Consider the following 22,644-nt stretch of genomic DNA (forward strand, 5'->3'; position numbering starts at 1 on the left):
TAGAATTGGTGATTTTATGCGCTATTAGCCTCGCGCTTCTGCGCCTTGAGCTTTTCTTCGAACTTGGCAAATTCCGCAATGGCAATCTCCTCTTCGGGGTCAGTGACCTGGTGGACACCCTCAACTTCCTCAATCTGCAAAATCGGTTAATATATGAAGGCCATACTTCTCGTCTAGGACGGGGGAGAGAGAAGGGATAAAACAAAGACAACTCACATAATGCTTCAGCATGCCCTCAATTCCCGTCTTCAGGGTGACGGTGCTCGAGTCGCAAGTGCGGCAGGCCCCGCGCAACTTGAGCATGACTATGCCGTTCTCAAACCCGCGGAACTCAATGTCGCCGCCGTCCTCCTGAATCGCGGGTCGTATCCTCGTCTCCAGAAGCTCCTTGATCATGCCCACCACCTCGCTGTCGTTCTCGTCATACGCCAAGCTGTCCACCTCCTCGGGCGGTCCCGACTCGTCGCCCTCCTTACGCTCAACCACGTTGACAATCGGCTGCCCCGACGAGATTGCCTCGGTGATGAGAGAGAAGATTTCCGGGCGCACATGGGCCCACTGGACGTCGGCGGCTTTGGTGATGGTGATGAAGTCGGCGCCGTAGAAGACGGCGGTGACGCCGTCGACGGCCATCAGCTGCGAGGCGAGATTCGACTTGTACGGCGGGGCAATGGTGTCGCGCGGGGAGAGGTATTCGATGAAGGGGGTCGAGATGCCTTCGGGAAGCACACGGTGGTTCGGGAGGAACTTGAGCGCATCCGGGTTGGGCGTGGACTCGGTCTGGATAAAGATGCTGCGGGATTGCATCTTGTGCGGGTGGGCGAACGGGCTGATACGCTGGCTAAGGCTTGGGCGTGGTGTGCCCGCGGCGCTGAGGGGTTTCTTGTTCGTTGAAAAGTGGCGGCGGACGTTGGATGGGCATAGAAGAGCTTGCGCCCTCGTCGACGGACGTGGCCGAGCCGACCTTGCCAGCGAGCCGACTAGACGGCAGGGTGTGGAAGAAGACATGATTATAGATTCAAACGGTACGCACCGATACCCCGATGAATAGTTCGAATACGGTGTTTCGTTACTGATATCTCACGCAAAGGTGACGATGTATAAGGACTTTAATGTGGCGATAGTTTGCACTTTAGATGTTGAAGATTGATTCGAGTTTGGAGCCGACAGTTGGTCTTGTACTTTGTACTTTGTATTTCTAAATCGCATGCATTACCAATCCACTCATTGGCCCTCGGGATGACGCAACAGTCGGACTCATGTGCCGTAGTAAATCCGATTCGCCGACCGTTTCATTGGACAGCTGGTGGGGTGCCACTTTAACGGTCACATATGGACAGTGTGTGGTGTGTTCATACTGTGCGAGGCTCCAACGATTGCTTTGACGAATTTCTACGAGGAAAGAGCTCCGACTTTTTTCTGCACTATTCGACGAGCATTCCATTTCTCTCCGGCCATGCGTACCTTCAATCCGATCTGACACCTTCTTATCCCGAGAAACTGGAAGCATGTCGGTGTCTCAGAGAGAATTGGCTGTCCCCGACAACGAAACGACGTCTACTATTCCAGCAACAGGCCCACCAGCCAATGCTACTGAACAGGATGTCAGCATGGCTTCAGGAACAGCGAATACTATAATGAGTGCTGGAATCGTTGACGGGTCCGGTAAAAAAGACGAAATTACGGACGCGCCGGTGAATAAGGCGAGCGGAGAAGAACACTGCGAGCAGCCGCGAAATGCACCTCCGCAAGCTAGGCTCTGCGGCATCTGCAACACGAACCCAGGGAAATACAAGTGCCCACGATGCGCATTGCCATTGTAAGTTCAGAGTGGCGTATTCTGCGTCTCGCATTATCATTAAATCTGTCGAATCTCATACCATGCCATGCTACCGTCAAGACCCGTCATCTAATCTTCCCCGTCATTCTCCAGTTGCTCTGTTCCCTGTAATAAGATCCACCGCGAGAATCACCCGCCAGATCCCGAACCCGAGTCGAAACCATCGGACCCCGGACCTCCCCCTGTACCTGCTGCCGTGACTGAAGGCGCGTCGTCTTCTTCCAACCAACCGAACAACCCATTCAGTGTCCTCGATGACTCAGAGCAACTGCGTTACCTCTTCCGCCGATACCCAAATCTACCCCAACAACTGCTCGCCATCAACGCCGCCACAGAGCCGCCACCCGAGGCACAACCGAGCACGCTCAAGGAGGCCATCTTGGCCAAGGCAGCCGCCGCCAACAACCCAAAACACACGCAGTGGAACCACGATGTCGGGATTCGGAAAGGGAAGGAGGCATTAAGGAAGGCGCGAAAGGCCGAGGGCGATGCCGGGGAGGGGGTGAGGGAGTTCTCCGAACTTATAGTCCACCTCATCTCCCAGGGTACGCAGGGCGAGGAGGCCGACTCTGTGTTGCGCAATCAGGTGGCTCAACGAGATGCGGACCTGATCAAGCGGCTCTTGGAAGAAGAGAGTCGCAAATGAGAAAGTGATGAGTGACGAATATCCGCCGAAATCACTTTCTTACTGTTGTTGACCAAACAAAACAAATGAGAAGAAAGAATCGCCGGGTGGGGAATTCAGGCAGAATCTGCATGTGCGCTTCGCAAAAACGATACAGGAATTGACGGGTGGCGTTCGACCGAAAAAGAAAAAAGGCGGGATGGCCGACAATGTGCGTCTCAATGACTGGGCCTCCAGCGGGCGAAGAAGCCGACCTTGGGTGACTTGACAGGCGTTTCGGTAAGCCCCAAACTGTCACGCCGTGTCTGCGACGCGGCCTTGTCTTCGCGGCCATGTTTCGTCAGGCTCCCCAAGCGGCCCCGCAGCGTCCAGATGGAGTCGGGCCTTCGGAGTTTGGATTTGGCCTTCCCCTGGCCGGGCTCGTCGCTCTGGGACCAGTCTACTCGATGCGCGTTGATCTCATGAAGCGGTACAAAGTCCGAATCGACGGTTTCCTGGGAATGACGGCCTTCTACCGGGTCGCCACCGGTGCTGGCTCTTTTGGCCGCGTCTTCGGAACGGCGCCCCGAGGGTAAACGAGCCTCCAACCCAAACCTCGCGCGTTCTTTATTCCGGTCCTCGCGCTCCTCATCCGCCGTTGCTGCAGCCTCGAGGATGCGGTCATTCTGGAACTGGTTTCGCTTGTACACCTTGTCGCGCTGGCTCTGCGCCTTCCGCAACGCTTTGTTCAGGTCAGACGGCGTGGCTCTCTGGTCAGCAGCCGCCGACACCGCGGCGTGGGAACCTCCGACGTGGAATTTGAGGGCTTTCTGGGACAGCTTGTGGACGACACGCTGGCCCGCCATGTTGTCGGCGGTGGTGGTTGTCGCGAACTGCGAAGCTGCCACCTGCGGGACGTAGTGTGGCGGCCTATCGTGTTTGTTTTCGGCGTCGTGGTCAAATCTGGTCGAGCGAGAAGGTCGATTGAATCGTTGTCCTGAAACATCCCTCTCGCTCTCGTCTCTGCGAGCGCCACTGGCCGAGGTCTCGGTCACGGCCGGGGCAGTCGCCCTCCTCGAAATTTTGGCTCGTGCCCTCTTCTGCTCGGCCCGCGCATTCTGCTCGGCAAGGACGACATGTAGTCGTCGGGACAGGTCGTCTGGGTCTACAGGCATGGATTTGCTGCTGTGACGTGGGCGTTGCTTGGGCCACGTAACGGCTCTGGCGGGAGACTTGGGCATGGCATGCTGGTCATGCCGGTACCCCACGTGGTATAGCATGGGTAAGGAGGTTATTCTGACTATGGGTATACTGTTGTGAGCAGAACCTTAACTGCGTTTTAAAGCGGCCAGGGTGAAAATAGAAGAAATCTGGCGAGAAATTTTGATCGGGTCTCGGCGATGTAGGGCGTAGTTTGGTCGATCGGAACCCGTTAGAGTAGACGATCTGCTACCGAATGCATGCGAAGACAAGCCAGACTAGGTTGTCTTTCTCTATGTGGATGTTGTCCGCGCTCGAACGTAATCGAATTACAGCAAGCAAGCCCGAGAGAAGGCGGCGTATATTTCCCAACCAGGCATAACAAGACGATGTGTCGTCTGGAATCTCGACCGGGTCATGAAGCACTCGTACGATGTGTAAGATGGAGTGGATCTCGGTGGACTCCTAGAATTCAAAGGCCTTCGAGTTGAGGAGCAGAAACAAACGTGGAGAAGGGCGGATCATATGAAGAACCAGACGACGCTTGTAGATGGGGTAACTTGGTGGTATGAGCCCGGGGGACAGGGCATGCCATGGCGAGGGGAAGAGGTCTCAGAATCTGGGGGAGGGGACGTCTTGAAAAGGCATGTCTTAGAAGAAGAAGCAAGGATAGAACAGAAAGCGCCAACCAACTTGGAAAGAATTAAGCTTCGAGTTGTCTCTGTGTGGATACCAGGTGGTGGGAAAGGGGTCATGGACATGGAGAAGCCGAATGATGTCTTTCACATTCGGCTCTTGGAAGTCAGGGGACCATGCTCGCGTGCCGCCAACCCACCCATACCGGCCTACCATATTATAGCACAGGAGAATATCGTCCATGGGAAATGGTCACACCCCACACCCCCCATGCACCAACTTTTCGACCCTCGGGAACCAGCGCGTTGGGTTGTGTTCTTCCAACCACAGTAGCCGTAGGGTTCTCATTACTCGCCAGAATGCTCTCGCCGCTGGGCTAAAGCACGATATGGGGTCATGGGGAGCCCTTTGTTTTTGGACGCCATACATACACTTGACAATGGCACCAGAGGGCGAGACTTTCCTGGACTTCCTTGCAAATTTGAAAATCTCATTGCGGCCCCGGTTGGACTGGACCCTGATGTGGGGACGTTTCCATCAAGTAGACGGAACAACTGAATCGGTGCGGGACGGACGATAGGGGCGGATCACCGACCATCTGCTAAAAATCCTTAGTACGCATTTCCCTCGTGCTTTTCAAGCCACGTAATGAAACTAACGGCCTCGCTTGTGCTGTGTTTACACTATTGGTAGCTTGCCTCTTTGAGGTCGTCCCCAAGCTTTCCCCGGCTTTGTCCGGCTTCGCGAAGCCATTGTTGATCTGTCGGTAGCCAGGTACCAAAAGACAGATACAAACAATACGTTGTGTGTACATACATTGTACATATGCACCGCGTTCCTCGCCTCGGTTGTTGTTGTTGCACCGCAGCGGCTTGGATGTAACATTGTTACGTTCTTGGAGGCTAGAGTGCCGGTTTGGTAAGAAATTTTAGATTGAATAAAAAATCAATGCCGATTTCCGTAGGCGAGTTGCCTCGATCAAGAACCTGTAATGGTATCTGTTTGTCGGTGAGCCGTGAGAGACCTCCCGTTCCGCTCCCCTTCAAGGACTACGGACCTTGTGGAACATCGCACGCTGCATCCTGTAGTGTAACTGTCGCCCACTATGCCTTGTTTCCGTCTAGGTATATCACCTCCATTTTTCCACAGCCAAGAGTACCGCGACGTACAACATATAACGATCGCTATCGCGGTGCTAGAATATCTTCACAAATTCCTTAAACAAGACTATAGACGAAACAGTCGGAGCTCTAGATATATTTCTACACTATACAAAGAAATGTCAATCTAAGCAGGTCCAGAGTAGTCTACCGATCAAATCTGTTAGGTAGTGAGCCCCTTACTATTAGTCTCACAGCGTCATGAGACCATGCAGTCGTTATAGGTACAGCGTACGAAGTACTGTATGTTATATACCTTTTGCATCACATCATTCGAGTCTTGCGTCTCTTACATTTCTCTTAAACCTCCCTTTGCATCATTGCAACTGCTTTTCAGGTGGCACATCTACGAGCAACTTCTTTGTCTCGAGGGCAAACATCTCAATCTTTTGATACCACATCAAGTGCTGCAGCCAAGGCAATGTTAGTGAGATATGTGGCGCGTCTGGGACCAACACGGGCCAACTATTCATAAGCCATAAATGCTTGTACGGAAACTGCGTAACCGGGGCTGGCCGTTGGGAATCGCATCGTTCAGAACGCTCAACCGCTTAACCGCCGCCGCGGCGATGGGCTCCGTGTCGGGAGCCCGGCCGAGAGAATCCGTGGAAATGCTCTTTCTCGCGATGATACATCCCGCTCTTTACTCCGTATGCCGAACTTCAGCTAGTCAAATACGATATTTACACTCTAGAGCCTCGTGTACCTAGTGTACGTAAGTTTCTGGTGTTACACAGTCCGTGCCGTTCGTTGGCGGTGCTTTTGCTTACATCATCGTCTCCCAACCTGCCGCTGTCGCGGAACGAGCCGGCCAACTACGGATAGATAGCAAAACCCCAAATACCCACTAACCATCTCAGGAGTAGGTAGTCAGATGACTTGAACCATTCGGACGCTATTTTGTAGTGTAGTGGTTCCTCTGATACAAAGTAGGGGCTGAGAACGATCAACGAAACACGACGAAACATGTCCAAACTCTGGATGCATGGGAATCGACTTGTTCTCCACTGGCTTGTGTGCGATGACTGTTAGACGGTAGTTGTGGGCGTTGGTTTTCATCATCCCACCTCCACCTATGCCCAGGGCTTCATCGTAGTCGCACTGGAAGAACCTCCAGGACTCGGGCGTTGTTGCAGTCTATCTCGAATTGTTTGATGTTGTTTTCTGGTTATATTTCGTTCTGCCTCTTTGCGACTGTTAGCCTAGTGTCGTTGGTATAGAAGAAGCGCTGAGTTCTCCTGATCATCACGCACAAGGGCCGTCAGTGACCGGGAAAACAAAACACAAGCCGCTGCTGTGTGGTCGATGGGGTAGAATCCTAAGCATTGATTCTAAGATATCGCTCCTGGCCTTCACGACGGACAGATGGGCCGTGTTTTTTTTTTCTCTTTTTAGACTGTAAATGGTCCAGATGGCCTGGCGACCAGCGATTCGGTTGCGTGTCACGACGTCCTTTGGCGGTGCACTGCGCTGTTCTTTGCGATGAGTTGGATTTGGCGGCCGAGTCTTATTCTCTCTTCGTCGTTTCACATCTCGTTTTAGGTCCTCAACCTTCTGGCTCATTCCGTGGGGGGCATCCGCCTCTGCATTTTTCCAACAAGTCGTCTACCGGCCGGATGGTAGCTTTGACGTGTACCGCCCTCCCCTATATCGGGGCCCGTGGTCGTCCGCCCACAGTAATATTCCGCCTCTTTGGTAAGGATGGAGAGATACATATGGTACGGGCAACTCACTCGAGCTTTGGTACTGAGCCTCTTGTTTTCTGGTCGCGGCACGGTTGCGAAAAACATCTCCTGATTGGACTCCTCTAGTACTGTACCAATGGTTGATTGGTCAATCGCCATGTGTCTGGTCACATCGCCAGTTTCCAGCGACAACAAGCAACTCGTCAAGCATCGTCTCAATACAAATCCTAGGGCATCCTTGATTCCTAGTGAGCGACTCGCTCCCAATGGGTGATCCACGATCCTGTACGGTAAGAAGTGGCTAGATATACATATATACCAGCGCTCCTTACTCCGCCGCGACTTCGCGCTTCACAAGGCGCATTTCAAAGTACAACGTACCTACATTCCTGCACGTGGTCAACAGACGTCTGGGGGAGGAGGTGGCAGTCCGGTTTTGTACTTGGTACTCCGCTGTCTCGCCCCGACAGGAACCGACGATTGGACGTCCATTCAATATCAATGCGTAGCACCATTACCTACCTACGCGGGAGGGGGTGGTTGTAGGTCAGAGCTTGAACAGAGGATTTTGCTCTAACCAGAGCCAGGTCAGAGGTACAACTGTCAACATGATGTTCTAAGACTGTCGACAGTCTGACCAGTGATCAGGCTCTGACCTATAAACCCCCAAACCCGCGTAGGTATGTACTCCTACTGGCCCGGTGACATTTAGGCTACGAGTTCCAAATAAACGAATTGTTAACAGGTAGGTACGTATATGTACTTCGTACGAGGAACGTGCGTCAGGATACCAAGGGACGCCTTCCCCTCCATCCTGTTCTCCCTTTCTCCTCAAATGCTCGATTTTTCGTCGTCCAGATCTCCTACTCACATTATTAATTGACGACTCGTCGCACATCAGCATCTGCCTTCTTTTTTCGTACTTGTCAACAAAAGACCTATCATCCCCTAGAACGCCCCCGCTCGGCCCGCCACGCCGTTTTATCGAACGAACACCAGGCTACACTTTGATTAGGCCCCCTAGCCCCAAGACAATTTCGAGCGGCCGGGTCCCTAGGCCCAGAACACGGTGCGCACAACCCAGCACATGCGTCAAAAACGCGTTGACCACCTGACTTGATTGAGAGTCATTGGCTTGGAGATACCACGGTCACCTCGTCTGGTCCACTGTCAACTGCCAAACCCATCGCACCGACAACCTACCTCCTGCTAGGGCTCGTGAACGGACAGCAGAAGCAGACAGTGGCACTGGCTACCGTTCCTTCACCGTCATTTCTCAACAGCAGCCTACGAAGTACGTCCCTTGAGGTTCTCGCTACAGGACGTGCTGAGGTGGAACCCTTGACGACAGCGACACCCCACACCCTGATTCTCGCCGCAAGGGGCTCTCACAGTGCTCCAGGACAAGGAAGAAGCAAGTGAGGTACGGAAATTATTAAGGTACGATACATACCCACCCCGTTGTAAGGTTGTTTTTGCCCAGCCTACGGCACCCGGTGCATTGGCACGCACTTGAGGCTCTTGCGTTTAATCAGACGAATCAATCCACCAGCTTCGGGTCGTCACGTCTTGAACTTGCATCTCTCGGGCCCTGGCTGCTTTCTCCTGTACTTTCAATCCTCATTGTTTCATTTCCGTACCTCTGCGACGCTCGCGCTGTGGTCATGACTTCTCACTGCCGTGGAGCTCCCCAGACTCACAGGAGTTCAGAACCCTCCGGCATCCGCCCGCGTTCCTCCTCCCGCCCGGCTCATCGCGAAGCAGCCCACCGCTCCGCACCAGCCGCATCACCCTCCCGCCCGTTCGGCCTCGAATGCATCATCCCAAACCCGCAAGATCGCTCCGACTTGGACCCCGACGTTCCCGATAACTACCGCGACTCCTTCATCTCCATCGTCGATGACCCTTTCTTCCGACGCTTCGACGATCCCGCTGGCCACGGTTCCGACGAGGTCGACTTCCACCTAGACGCCCAGGACGACCTATCACCGCGGCATGACGATACTGATGATCAACATTGGGCCGCTCCTCCTCTTCGCAGAGAATCCCTTATCATTGGACAATCCTCACATTGGGTATGTCCCGCCGACTTGCCATTGCTATATCCGCCCCCGGTTTGAAGGTGGATGGGCAAATAACCGAAGCTGACGGTGTACTCGCTCCAGCGGCAGAACTCGGACGACATGGAAACCTTGAATATAGCGTGCGTTCTTCCCCCACTCGCTGCACCCGCCTCTCCAACCTCCAACCTCTACCCCTTCCCCAGCCCGCCGAAGCTTTTCACTGGAACCTGCATGGCTGACTCTTGAGGTCACAGACTGATCGGTGCCACCGGGGTGGGCAAATCATCCTTTATCCAGCGGGTGTTGGGTTTACCGCGACCGCCCATCACGAACGCTTCGAGTGTCCGCTTGACCGTCGATAATGCCACCTTCGGCGTGACCCTGCTGGAGCTCGATCTCGAATATTTTGACATGAATCCGTCCCACCCGATTCAGTGGCCGAAGCAGATCAATGGACACATCGTACCTCGTGTGGACGGTGCTATGATACTTTACGATGTGACCAAGGTGGAGACGATGAAAGAACTCCCCCAGACCGTTGGTAAATGCTGTGCCTGCTCCCATCTTATGGCTCGCAATTGCGCATTCGAATCTCCGCTCACGCAGGTTTCTCTTAGCTGCTTTGACCAAATCTGGCCTTCCGGCCGTCTTGATCGCCAACAAGTGCGATACTCCCGACAGCGTCCGAGAAGTTGATACCCAGCTCGTGGCCAACCACGAATTCTTTAAGGCCTGCGTCGCCACCTATAACCTTTCATCCGACTCTACCGAGAAAGCACGTGCCTGCTTACATGCGATCATCCGAGCGTCTGTTGCAAACCGCAGGGGTATGTATGGCAAGTCCTGTGGCATGCCGAACGGCCGCTAATGGAGCTTTAGATCCTCAGAATGGCGAGCCAGCGGCTGCCCGCCGACGAGCCGCATCGACCGCCCACCTCGAACCTCCCGACGCCTCGTCAACCCGACCGCTTAGCCAACACGGCAAGCACAGCCGCGCGAGCTCCGAAATATCCGTGCGGCGTGGATCTCCATCAGATCAATACAGACCGTCGACCAGGAGCCCCAGGTTAGGTGGCTTTAACACGTCCCAGCCAGCCTCGTCAGCGCAGGATTCTACAGCGGATGAGTTCCAACCCTCCGTATCGAGCATGCTCCGGACGCCTGGTGTACGGCTGGACCGCGCGCCAAGCGATTCCTTCCTAGATATGGACGAGTCGGACGCCGAGTCCCACAGAGATTCGGAGGACATACCCATTTTGCAACGAAACGACGAGTCGATCTCAGACAAGTCCGTCAAGGCGGCCGGCGTCACCTTTGACGAGCTGGTTGACCGGCTCGTGGCCCTCAAGATGTCCAGGGCAGACAACAACTTCCAAGAAGTTTTCCTCTGTCTGTATCGCAAGTTTGCTGCGCCGTCGGAGCTATTCGAGGCCATCTTGGCGAGGCTGGACCGAGTGAGGGACGATAGAGTAGTGCATTACCTGACAAAAACGGCCACCCAACTCCGGATCATCGAGGTCGTGGCTAGGTGGGTGTCATCGTATCCAGGCGACTTTGCCCGCCCGGGGACAAGGCGGAACCTGGAGGAATTCATCCGGCACCTGTCGACAGAGCCCATCTTTTGCATCGCGGCGCGGCAAATTCGGGAGCAGCTCGAGTGTAGTGTGACGGAGGATGATGATACTGGCTGGGCCAGATCGGACGACACGGCCGACACCGTGACGGGGCAGCCGCCGTCCAAAGATGCTGTGCCATTGATAACGGAAGGATCTAACGGCATTAGCAGTCTCTATCTTGACGATGACAGGTCGGGTGGGGTACTCAGGCCATCCGGAAGCTCGGATTTCTCCCACATGGACCACATCAACAGCTTCGTCGCGTATCATTCGTATGAGGAGTACGAGCGAGTAGCATCGACGCTGGAACCTACCGACGTGCTGCCGATCAACAAGGTACGATATCACATTTTTATGGACATACCGGAAGACGAAATTGCCGAGGAAATGACCCGGATTGACTGGATCATGTTTTCGTCGATCCGAGTGCGCGACTTTGTGCGCCACGTCAGCCTGCCAATGGACCAGCGAGCAAAGTGCAAGAGCTTGAAGAGCGTCAATCGGATGATCAACCACTTCAACCACATTGCCAAGTGGGCGGCCAACCTGATTCTTCTACGGGACAAGCCGAGACACCGCGCGCAAATGCTGGAGAAGTTCATGGGCATCGCGACCAAACTCCGCCGACTCAACAATTACAATGGGCTCGCAGCCGTGCTGGCCGGCATCAACGGGACGGCCGTGCACCGGCTGGCTCAAACGTGGGCTCTCGTGCCGTCGGAGAAGAAAAAAGCGTTTGCCAAGCTAGGCATCCTGATGGGGACGCAGAAGAGCCACTTTGCATACAGGCTAGCGTGGGAGAACTCGCCGCTGCCTCGGATTCCGTACATGCCCCTGCATCGGAGAGATCTCGTCTCTGCCGAGGAGGGAAGCAAGACGTTCGTGGGACCCGAGGGAGACCGGATCAACTGGAAAAAGTTCGAGGTGCTCGGAGAGGTCCTTTTGCCGATTATGAAGAGTCAGAGCACACCGTATCCTAATCTGACTAAGAGCGAACCAGCTCGGGAGCTCATCTTGGACTGTCGGATACCGACAGATGACGAGGTAAGTGCGGTACTCTTTTTGTCTCAACTCTTTCTCGTTTTAATTGTGGATGGACTTGTGTTGTTAACGGCGAGGTTAGGAGATTTATCAACGGAGCGTCCAGGTCGAGAGCATGTCTGGAGGTCCATCCGAACAGGTCAAGAAGAAGTTCCCATGGTTTGCCAAATAGAAATTGGTAAACCACCTGCTGGATGGTATTATGGTCGGTGGGGGCGAAAGGGGACGACGACGTTGACAACGACAACGACGACGACTGTGATGATAGGGGCTCGATATTGTCTGGCTTATCACGTCCAGCTATCCCGTGACTCGATCCCGTGCATTCCACGGGAGGGGAAAGGTGGAACGTACCAGCGCGTCGCCGCGTATGACAAGTATGAGAATTCGGGTTTGCTTGTTATATGGGGGTTCCGGGGTACACAAGGGTTTGGTTTTCGTTTGGTGGTGGTTCCGTGCCTGGGCATGATGTCTTTCTGTTTCTTTTCCGCTCATTTGCTCACTTTGAAAGATATCCAGCATGGCCATCTATATTGGGCGTCATAAGCACTGCAAATTTATTACTACCCCCATTATGACATTTATTGTTGTAATGTACTCGTGCGTTCTGTGGGCGTAAGATTAGGTCGTACACTTCCTAACCGGGTGACGGGGGGTCCTGGATAGTGTATTCCTTAGGCTAGCTACAGAATAACAAGCCTAGTCAGGTCGTATTTAATAATATGTTAATACTATTATGACTAGGATCTAGGGTGTCCAGGCCACTTACTGTTTCGGGCCTTCACTATATCATAGTGTTGCTCCTGTCCCTGTATTTAGTATAGGGACTGCTATATAGTGACCAGCGTAGTTAGTATTTCCGCCTAGACAGTGTATATAACCGGATAGTCTATCCTATATTGACATTAAAGTCACACAGCTTATAATATCTGCCTTAATATAGTAACAGGATCAGAGAGATTTTATATCGGGGGTATGCATCTAGGCATTCCTGTATATATATAGTCACTTTGTATCTATGTTGTACCCCTCCTTTTTACCTTAGAATTTTAATATTAGAATATTCCGCTAAAGTATATCGCTATCTACTAATATGATCCTACTTCCCTTCCCCGAAAATTCCACTTACCTTTATTATCGTGGAAAAGGTCCTGCTGCTATGGAAGAGGTTAGCTTAATAGGACTGCTTGATGGGACTCTGTGATAGGACTCTGCCTACCTCTGTTATCGTGGAAGAGGCCTGCTGTGGAAGAGGTCCTGCTGCTGTGGAAGAGGTTAGCTTGATGGGACTCTGTGGATAGGACTGCTTGATAGGACTCTGCCTACCTCTGTTATCGTGGAAGAGGTCCTGCTGCTGTGGAAGAGGTCTGCTGTGGAAGAGGTTAGCTTGATGGGACTCTGTGGATGGGACTCTGCTTACCTCTGTTATCGTGGAAGAGGTCTGCTGTGGAAGAGGTCTGCTGTGGAAGAGGTCTGCTGTGGAAGAGGTCTGCTGTGGAAGAGGTCTGCTGTGGAAGAGGTCTGCTGTGGAAGAGGTCCTGCTGCTGTGGAAGAGGTCCTGCTGCTGTGGAAGAGGTTAGCTTGATGGGACTGCTTGATGGGACTCTGTGGATAGGACTCTGCCTACCTCTGTTATCGTGGAAGAGGTCCTGCTGCTGTGGAAGAGGTCCTGCTGCTGTGGAAGAGGTCCTGCTGCTGTGGAAGAGGTCCTGCTGCTGTGGAAGAGGTCCTGCTGCTGTGGAAGAGGTCCTGCTGCTGTGGAAGAGGTCCTGCTGCTGTGGAAGAGGTCCTGCTGCTGTGGAAGAGGTTAGCTTGATGGGACTGCTTGATGGGACTCTGCTTACCTCTGTTATCGTGGAAGAGGTCTGCTATGGAAGAGGTTAGCTTGATGGGACTCTGTGGATAGGACTCTGCCTACCTCTATTATCGTGGAAGAGGTCTGCTGCTGTGGAAGAGGTCTGTTATGGAAGAGGTCTGTTATGGAAGAGGTCTGTTGTGGAAGAGGTCTGTTGTGGAAGAGGTCTGTTATGGAAGAGGTCTACTGTAGTTATTATGGAAAAGGAAGAAGACTGTTAGGTGCCGGACCTCCGGTACCTAAGTACCGGATAGTGATAAGTCACGATAGGGTTCTAGACCGGGGCGGATTACGGACGACCACGGAGTATCTAGTCCGGGACCTAACTCGACGCTAGCTATAATATAGTTAGCACCAGGGTATAAGTTAAGTTATCGCTATAAGCTAATAGATAGTGATTAATCGGGCAGAATAGACTCGATTAGGGACTCTCGTACTAGACTAAAGCTAGCTAGTATATATATAAGAAAGGATAGATAGCCGCCCTTAGGATAAGAAGGCCAGCGATTAATTTAACTCTTTAGTACCCCCTACCTTTTAACTTAAGTATAATTATATCCTAACCACTAAGTGCCTTATCCTAATTATCTCTTTACTCTTCGCGATTACCTACTTAATATATTAATCGCTCTCCCCCTCTAAGGGTATAAGGACCGTTAAGAAGTTAAGATAAGATAGCTAACCTAATTAACGACTAATAGATACTCGATACCGCTAAGTAGCCGGAATAAGTCTAGCCGGATACTAGTTCGCCTATACCTACTATTAAGATACTACCGGGTTAGGAGTATAAACCTATACCTATAACGGAACCTAGTACCCCCGAACTTTAATAGGAACCTAACCCCGTTTAAGTTAATTATAGACTACCTATAGAAGGGCGTCCGATTATCGTTTATTTAACGCCTACCCCTTTAACGCCCTCGGGCCCTCTAGCCCATAAGCCGCTTCCTTATAGGCCCCCTTATAAGCCGGTCCCTAAGGAGTAACCGATATACTAGTAACTAAAAGAACGCCTACGCCACCTAGAATAAGATAGGGAGCGTAGACTTAAGCGCTAGCTAGAGCTTAAAGAACTAGCCACCTATTAACTCGGTCTTAATCAGGACTAGCTATAGGATTTAGGCGGCACGGTAATTAAACGTTTCGCTAATAAATAAGCGGTTCCGGTCCCTGTTAATCAGTATACGCCTATAAAAGGTCCCGGTATCCAGACTAATTAGGCTAAAGTCAACTACCCTCTTCCAAAGTAAGACAGGATATCCTAGGCTAAGTACCGGACCTTTATTTAGGAGATAAAGGAATAGTTTATAATTAACCCCTATAGCTTTCTAACTAACGCTACTAAGAACTACTTTATTATCTCCTGCTTACCCTACTATCTTAAGGAACGTTAGCAGAATAAAGTCTGCTATAAGTATAACGGTTAGTCCGCGCGGGTCTCGTGGCCAGCACTTAAGGCCTGGCTAGGCTAATAGGTAGATAACCGGGATACCCGCCTCCGGGAGGTCGCTATTTAGATTATATCCGAGCAGGAGTCCTGCTAGAAACATAATAAGACTTTCTAATAATTTATTCGGAAATAGGAGACCCTAGAGTCCGAACTACTAGAGGAACTACCTAAGTTCTAGCGTATTTAGATAGTCCTAACCAGAGTCTACCTAGCCACCCGCGACTATATTATCGCCTAGGGAGTTCCACGGGTATACGGAGAGCTTACCCCCTTATATCGAAAAGCGGAGGCCTTAATATAACCTTTAAAGAGCCGCTTTAAGGGCAGGCTATAGTCACGATATAGCCAGCGTAACTAGCGTAACGATTAAGGTAATCGATAAGGGTACCGGGATTAGATAGTAGCTTTAGCTACTTAGGCCTAGACTATAGGCTAGTCCTAGAGTTCTTCTAACCTAGTATCTAGATAAGGCGAGCTATCTTCTTCTTCCTCCTATCTACCTATTAAGAATATTACTTACTATAACTACTAATAATAAGGCTATTATATAAGTACCTATAATAACCCTCGCGTTAAGCGGTAAAACCCGAGGCAGAATCCGAATAACTAGCCTATAGCCGGGATAAGGCTAGTATTAGGCCGTATTATAGTTAAGGACCGATAGGAACCTTCCCCGCCTAAGGACGGAAAGGCCCCTATTAAACCCATAAAGGCCTATATTAGTATCCGTAAAGGCGGGGGTTAGGTTATAACTCCAGCGCGTCTAGATAGCGGCGCCGATAATAATATAGTGGATCGGTCCTTTATAGGCCTAGACTAGGTCGTGACGGGACCCTGATTATAGGTAGGATAGTTATTCGACGGCGTAATAATAATAACCCACGGAATAGTATCCAGAATTATTAAGATAAAAGACTATTAGGGCCGTATAAAGATTTAACGGGACGAGTTTTATATTATAGACCTTAACCCGTCTAGCCCTAAGATTATCCTGGGTCTGCCCTGGCTAGGATAAGTTAACCCTAACGTCGATTAGGCCCGAAAAACTTAGACTTACCCTATTATAAGAGGTGACCTGGAACTAGTTATATCCCGAAGAAATATAAGAAAGGCAAGAGAAGATATATAGTAGGTATTAATACTAAAGTTACCTAAAAAAGCCTCCCTTTAGTTAGGCTAGATAAGCCTATAGCAGGATCTAGATAAGGCCGAAACAGGACTATTAGATAAAGAACCGGATAAAGATTATCCCGAGGCTCCTTTTACCCTACCCGACTAATATAAGGACTTTACTAATATATTTAATATCAAGGACGCGGGCCGACTCCCCGCTTACTAACGCTAGGACCACGGTATTAATATAGAGGAGGGGAAAACACCACTATTTAGGCCTATCTACCCTCTAGCGATATAAGAACTTAAAGTACTCTAATAATATATTAAGGATACCCTCGCGAAGGGTTAAATTAGACTATTAAGTAGTCCGGCAGGAGCCCCTATCCTATTTATTCTAAAGAAGGGCGGAAAGCTACGACTCTATATCGACTACCGCGGGCTTAATAAGGTGACGGTTAAGGACCGTACTCTACTCCCACTAATTCACGAGATCCTAGATAGGCTATCTGCCGCTAATTATTATACTAAGCTTAACCTTAAGGATACCTATTATCGGCTCCGTATCCGGGGAGGGGATAAATAGAAGACGGCTTTTTAGACGAAGTACGGGCACTTTAAATACCTCGTAATACCATTTAGACTCACGAATACCCCGGCGAGCTTTTAACGATATATTAACTAGGCCCTGGCCGGTCTTATAGACACTATCTATATAATATACCTTAACGATATTTTAATTTATAGTTACGACCTAGACGAGCACCGGGTGTATATGCGTTAGGTCCTATAGTAACTCCGCGACTAATCGCTTTTTACTAATCCCGAGAAATATAAGTTTAAGACCCGTAAAGTCGAATTCCTCGGATTTATTTATAGTCCCGAGGGAGTTTATATAGACCCTACACGTATTAAGGCTATCCGCGACTAGGAGGAGCCTAATACTATTAAGAAGATTTAAGTTTTTACCGGCTTTACCGGGTTCTATAAGAGATTTATTAAGAACTACTCTAAGGTGGCCGTACCGTTAATAGACCTAACTAAAGGAGGGAACCCCGGGATTATCGTTTTCGGACTAGAGGCTAAGGCAGTATTTATCGAAATAAAGAGGCTTTTTATAGAGGTACCCGTCCTTCGGCACTTTAACCCTACGTTACCTATACGTATTAAGCCCGATACGTCGGCGTTTATAATCGGCATAGTTATTAGCTAACTTAAGGATAGAATATAGCGTCCTATCGCGTTTATATCCCGGAAACTACGTGGACCCGAACTTAACTATAGTATGCCTGATTCGGAGCTAATAGTAATTATTAAATTATTCCGTACCTAAAGGCACTATATAGCTTATAGCCAGACTCCCGTATTAGTCTATACTAATTACCTAAATCACCGATACTTAATGGATAAGCTAAAGTTAAAGGCGTAGTATATATATTAGCTCGAAGAGATTATAGCCTATGATTTCGAAATTAAGTACCGGCCGGGCTTATTAAACCTAGCTAATAGCCTCTCGCGGAAGCTATAGTATGCCCCGAATAACTCCGAAGTTACCTCCGAATATACTAAGGCCGCGGAAGCGTTTTTAAGGAAGTTTATCCTAGGATTAATTACCCTAGGAGCGGTTACTAATCCTAACTCGCCTATATTATATAAAGAAATTATTAAGGCTTAGGCTAAAGACCCGTTTTATATAAACTAGTAAGAAGCTAACGATAACCGGTAAAGGGTTAGCCCCTAGTTATAAGATAAATAACGTATCCTATATTTCCGAGGTAAGGTTTTTATACCCGACCACTCCGGTTTACGTAGGAAAGTTCTATAAGTATTCCACGATAGCCTAATAGCTAGTCACTATAGAATTAAGAGAACCGTCCAACGGATCTCTGGCTATTACTTCTAGAATCATATATCTAAGGATATCCGGGAGTTTATCCCTACCTATCTAGTATACTAGCATACTATATCCAGGTATTATAAGCTATATAGCAAGCTAGTAAGTCTTCCTATTCCCGAATATCTATTTTTAGAGATTTCGATTAATTTTATTACCGGTCTACCGCCTATAACGGGGGTAGGCTATAAGAAGGATATAATTTTAGTCGTGGTCTGCCGTCTAACTAAGTACGCACTATATATTCCGACTAGTAGTGGCTTAATAGCGCCCGGGCTTATAGATACGTTATAGATATATATCTTCCGCCGCTTTAGTCTCCTAGATAGTATTATTTTAGATAGGGGGGCCCTTTTTATTAGTCGTTTTTAGGTAGCCCTTTATCGTAACCTAAGTATAGACCGCCGCCTATCCACTATATAGTATCCGTAGACGGACGGATAAACGGAATAATAGAATCAGAATTTAGAATACTACCTATAAGCTTATTATACGTTATAGTAAGACGACTAGGTGGATAAGTTAGGGCTCGCTAAGTTTACCTATAACATAGTATAGTATTCCGTTATAAAGATAACTCCTACGGAGGCACTAATAGGTTATAACCCGAGGGGCCCCGATAAAGTAAAGTTATACCGAGCTAGCGAAGTCCGCTCCGTAAAGGCGGACCGGCGTGCCGCCTAACTCGTAGCCGATTATAAGATTATAGCTAAACTAATCCGGAGGGCTTAGGCGATATACGAATATTATTATAATCAGGGACGCACGGCCTAACGGTTTAAGATAGGTGACTATATCCTGCTCTCTATAAAGAACCTAAAGCAACGCCGGCTATCTCGTAAATTAAGCGATAAGTATATTAGACCCTATAAGATTATAGGAGTAGTGGGCAGCCACGGACTAGCCTATAGGTTAAAGCTGCCCGCTAGTATAAAGATATATAACGTGTTTCCTATTTTATTACTTAAGCTATAAAGGTCTCGCGACGGATTACCACCTAAACCGTAAAAGGTCGCGGTTAAACTATAAAAAGACGATAAATATAAGGTAGAAGCTATTATAGCCCACCGCTACTAAGGTAAACGATATAAATATCTTATTAAGTAGGCAGGTTAAGGCTATAAAGATAATACCTAGGAACCTATAAGGAATATACCGGCGGAACTAATTAACGGATATTTTATATATATTCTAGTAACGACTACGGCATAGCGGGGACTAGATCGGGACGATATAATAGTGGATTAAGGATACACGGAGTACCTTAAAAGGATTTTTTATTAAAAAAAAAAAAAAAAGGAAAAGGAATAAAATTCCTTTCTAAAAAAAAAAAAAAAAAAAAAAAAAAAAAAAAAGGAGGAATTAGTCGGCGGCGAGGCCGGTAAGACTTAGCTATAGGTTATCGTTAAGTTCCTATACGGGGGTATTAGCGGTAGGAGGAGGAGGAGGAGGAGTCGGTATAGTAGGCGAGGGGGTATCTTTACCCTTATCTTTATCGTTATTATTAGTTATAGTATTATCCTTAACTAGAATAGGGGTGGCCTTTTTTTTAGCCTTACCCTTCTTCTAAGCAGATAACGGTCCCGGGGTAGGCGTGCTATAAACGCCGTTACCGGCGCCTAGGTTAGGGAGCACTACCCCGGTATTACTATTTATAATAGGACTAGTAACCGATCCCGTGGCGGTAATACCGCCCTAAACCCCTAGGAACTGCTTTAGTAGATCCGGGATTTCCTTCTAGGCCTTTAGGGAGGCCGATATTTCCTTTAACGAGGCCGCGACCCGTTTTAGGGTATCTTATTTAGCGGCGGTAATCTCTTTATCGTCGCGCCGCTTAGCCCGCGCGCCCTTACCGGAACCATAGGTAGTCTTGGCCTTATGCTTACTAAGGCTAACCTTTAAGATTTACTAAGCTTAGAGCGTAGCTTCCTGTTATAGCTATTAGTATATAATCAGGTCCGGGATAAGATATACTTATAACACGGGCTTTATTAAACCCGCTAGGCTATACCTTAACGGCCTTTAGGATATTCTATAAGACTTTAGCGGTAGCCTTACCTGTTATCGGTAACTATATAAGAGTTAGTATAGAACGGACTATAAAGCGGTCTATAACGGAGGGAGTATAAGCCTATATCGAGGCATAAACAACTATTATTAACCTAGTAGTAATAGTATTTCGCCGATTTCTCTATAAGGTAGGTAAGTAAGGAGTTAAATAAAGGCTAATAATAGAACACATACTAGTATTATAACGGCACGACTTATATAAGATAGTGCCTATATCCTTTAAGTCTAAGTCGGCCAGGTGGCCGGTATATCGTAAGTATAGGGTATAAAGGCCCTCTCCCTTACCCGTATCGATAAGCTTAGCTATACTAGGGGTGGCGGCGTTAGCGGTAGGCGGCACGTTAGCGGTAGCAGCTTTCTTCTAGCGTTTACTAGGCGTTCTAGCTATACTATTACCACTAATAGCGGTATATTTCTTATTACTCTTAGGAGCTATAGTAGTCGGACGATGCTAGAATAGTAGTTAGCTTATGTTCTAACTACACGTTAAACGATAAAGGAGGAACTTATAATACTACGAAATAAAGATAGCTATAATAAGAGAATAAGACTAGGACTAAGATAAGACCGGAGTTAGTAGTAAGATACACGGCAGGGCGGATAGAAGAATAAATTATATAAAGCTATTATCGGCTAGTCTTAACTCTATCGCGGGGTAGCACGGGATTACTTATAAAGCTAGGTATCTAATCTAATAAAGTTAATTAGAATAGGGTAAAAAGAGGAAAATAATAAGAATAGGATTATAGGAGAAATAGAATAGGATATCTATAAGGTTAGGTAGGGCCAGTCTTTAGTTTCACTTATACGGAAGGAATAATAAAGGTAACCCTATAACTAGAAGGAACGACTACCCTGGTATTATAATAAAGGTAGTCGCGGGCTAGCCTTACTAAAAGGACTTAGGATAATAAAGTAGTTAGTAAAGGATTATATTACGACTAGAATAAGGTTATTATAAAGGATAATATTCCGGAATTAGTAATTAAAAGAAGGAACGCCACGGGCAGATTAGGCTAGAGTTATAATAAAATTATTAGGTATATCGGGGGTAGAAAGGATATAGAGGAATACCGGGTTAGAGGAAGATATAGGGATATTAGATTAGTATTAAGGTTTCCGGGACAGAAACTATAAGGACGGGGCGCCCTATTAGGTACCGGACCTCCGGTACCTAAGTACCGGATAGTGATAAGTCATAATAGGGTTCTAGACCGGGGCGGATTACGGACGACCACGGAGTATCTAGTCCAGGACCTAACTCGATACTAGCTATAATATAATTAGCACCAGGGTATAAGTCGAGTTATCGCCACGAGCTAATAGATAATAATTAATCGGGTAGAATAGACTCGATTAGGGACTCTTATGCTAGACTAAAGCTGGCTAGTACGTGTATAAGAAAGGATAGATAGCCGCCCTTAGGATAAAAAGGCTAGCGATTAATTTAACTCTTTAGTACCCCCCACCTTTTAACTTAAGTGTAATTATATCCTAACCACTAAATACCTTATCCTGATTATCTCTTTACTCTTCGTGATTACCCACTTAATAAAGACCTAACTATAGATAAATCTATAGAAAAAAAGAAGATAGATAGGTAGAAAAGGATCTACGAAGTACGTATACTACTACCCCTGCCTGCCCTGCCTGCCCTGCCTGCCCTGCCTCCTAATAATGGCTTTGTTATTATAGAAGGACCTACCGGGATATTATATTAGTACTTTAAGTATATATACTACCCCTACTATTTTATTAGCGGATATACTTCCTATAAAGTATATATACTTAATTACTATTAGTAGTAATATACTATTAGCTTAATAATACTAATAGAAATAATTAGTGTATTTAAACTAGTTAGTTATTTCGTGGGCCTTAAATACCTAATAAGATATCCTGTGGTGTATAACAGGGTACCTTGTATCGATGCTGTTTTTTACTGGTTACTATGGACTTTACTGCTTAGAATCACTATGCTAATATACCTAACTATTACGATATAATATTAACCCCTGTTAGCAAACAGGCTATTTAATAATCTCTATAGTATATTGACATAATTACGGGCTATAATATTATAAGGCTATTATATTACTAATAGTTATTATAAGGCTAGACTGTCCAGAACCCCCCCCCTCCCGGGTAGGTTGATAGGTGAAGTCGGGGGTAATAACGAGTTCGCTGTCGTGACACGAGCACGAAGTACGTATCTGTACCACGGAGGAGAACTCAGAAAATTCATGGCATTTCCGATAAGGGGTTGACGTCATCATCACGATAATTGGCCTAGTCCACGATGAGGGGTAGAATCCAGGTACGGTAAGTACTTTTTTCCTTAACCTTCAACGTTGCACGACAAGGCGCTTTTTTTTTCATCTTGCTGAGTACCTAGTTACTAATTACTCCGTAAG

At 48.3% G+C, this 22,644-nt stretch overlaps 7 protein-coding genes across 7 annotated transcripts; 3 read left to right on the forward strand and 4 right to left on the reverse strand.

Moving 5' to 3' along the window:
• Positions 1-14: 14 nt before the first annotated feature.
• On the reverse strand, positions 15-807 carry ACRALDRAFT_1035572 (uncharacterized protein; the record flags this gene model as incomplete). The annotated part of the gene is made up of 2 exons (XM_071015001.1): positions 15-134; positions 217-807. 2 exons carry the CDS (start codon positions 805-807, stop codon positions 15-17), a joined length of 711 nt encoding a protein of 236 aa, XP_070872734.1.
• An 830-nt stretch (positions 808-1,637) lies between these two features.
• ACRALDRAFT_2110395 (uncharacterized protein) lies at positions 1,638-2,486 on the forward strand (the record flags this gene model as incomplete). Its single annotated transcript, XM_071023473.1, has 2 exons — positions 1,638-1,819; positions 1,934-2,486. The coding sequence occupies 2 exons, from the start codon at positions 1,638-1,640 to the stop codon at positions 2,484-2,486; spliced, it is 735 nt and encodes a 244-aa protein (XP_070872735.1).
• On the reverse strand, positions 1,810-4,496 carry ACRALDRAFT_2049213 (uncharacterized protein; the record flags this gene model as incomplete). Its single annotated transcript, XM_071021564.1, has 5 exons — positions 1,810-2,719; positions 2,764-3,755; positions 3,898-4,109; positions 4,147-4,263; positions 4,338-4,496. 5 exons carry the CDS (start codon positions 4,494-4,496, stop codon positions 2,526-2,528), a joined length of 1,674 nt encoding a protein of 557 aa, XP_070872736.1. The 3' UTR covers positions 1,810-2,525.
• Positions 4,497-4,521: 25 nt separating this feature from the next.
• On the forward strand, positions 4,522-5,534 carry ACRALDRAFT_212251 (uncharacterized protein; the record flags this gene model as incomplete). Its single annotated transcript, XM_071023845.1, has 11 exons — positions 4,522-4,589; positions 4,620-4,673; positions 4,730-4,821; positions 4,896-4,949; positions 4,974-5,013; positions 5,051-5,084; positions 5,149-5,198; positions 5,245-5,268; positions 5,294-5,392; positions 5,430-5,445; positions 5,514-5,534. 11 exons carry the CDS (start codon positions 4,522-4,524, stop codon positions 5,532-5,534), a joined length of 552 nt encoding a protein of 183 aa, XP_070872737.1.
• A 175-nt stretch (positions 5,535-5,709) lies between these two features.
• ACRALDRAFT_212250 (uncharacterized protein) lies at positions 5,710-7,230 on the reverse strand (the record flags this gene model as incomplete). Its single annotated transcript, XM_071023844.1, has 11 exons — positions 5,710-5,719; positions 5,768-5,885; positions 5,933-6,060; positions 6,147-6,163; positions 6,211-6,255; positions 6,289-6,335; positions 6,367-6,577; positions 6,636-6,668; positions 6,694-6,758; positions 6,838-7,023; positions 7,077-7,230. 11 exons carry the CDS (start codon positions 7,228-7,230, stop codon positions 5,710-5,712), a joined length of 1,014 nt encoding a protein of 337 aa, XP_070872738.1.
• Positions 7,231-9,308: 2,078 nt separating this feature from the next.
• ACRALDRAFT_2044057 (uncharacterized protein) lies at positions 9,309-12,017 on the forward strand (the record flags this gene model as incomplete). Its single annotated transcript, XM_071021401.1, has 5 exons — positions 9,309-9,328; positions 9,443-9,729; positions 9,806-10,015; positions 10,068-11,848; positions 11,928-12,017. The coding sequence occupies 5 exons, from the start codon at positions 9,309-9,311 to the stop codon at positions 12,015-12,017; spliced, it is 2,388 nt and encodes a 795-aa protein (XP_070872739.1).
• A 28-nt stretch (positions 12,018-12,045) lies between these two features.
• Positions 12,046-22,503, reverse strand: ACRALDRAFT_2022062 (uncharacterized protein; the record flags this gene model as incomplete). Its single annotated transcript, XM_071020083.1, has 8 exons — positions 12,046-12,127; positions 12,158-12,304; positions 12,349-12,442; positions 13,065-13,136; positions 13,172-13,231; positions 13,266-13,656; positions 13,764-13,851; positions 22,427-22,503. The coding sequence occupies 8 exons, from the start codon at positions 22,501-22,503 to the stop codon at positions 12,046-12,048; spliced, it is 1,011 nt and encodes a 336-aa protein (XP_070872740.1).
• Positions 22,504-22,644: the final 141 nt, after the last annotated feature.

This window comes from Sodiomyces alcalophilus (genome assembly GCF_042370955.1).
Source record: "Sodiomyces alcalophilus JCM 7366 unplaced genomic scaffold ACRALscaffold_7, whole genome shotgun sequence".
In the NCBI taxonomy this organism is placed as follows: Eukaryota; Fungi; Ascomycota; class Sordariomycetes; order Glomerellales; family Plectosphaerellaceae; genus Sodiomyces; species Sodiomyces alcalophilus.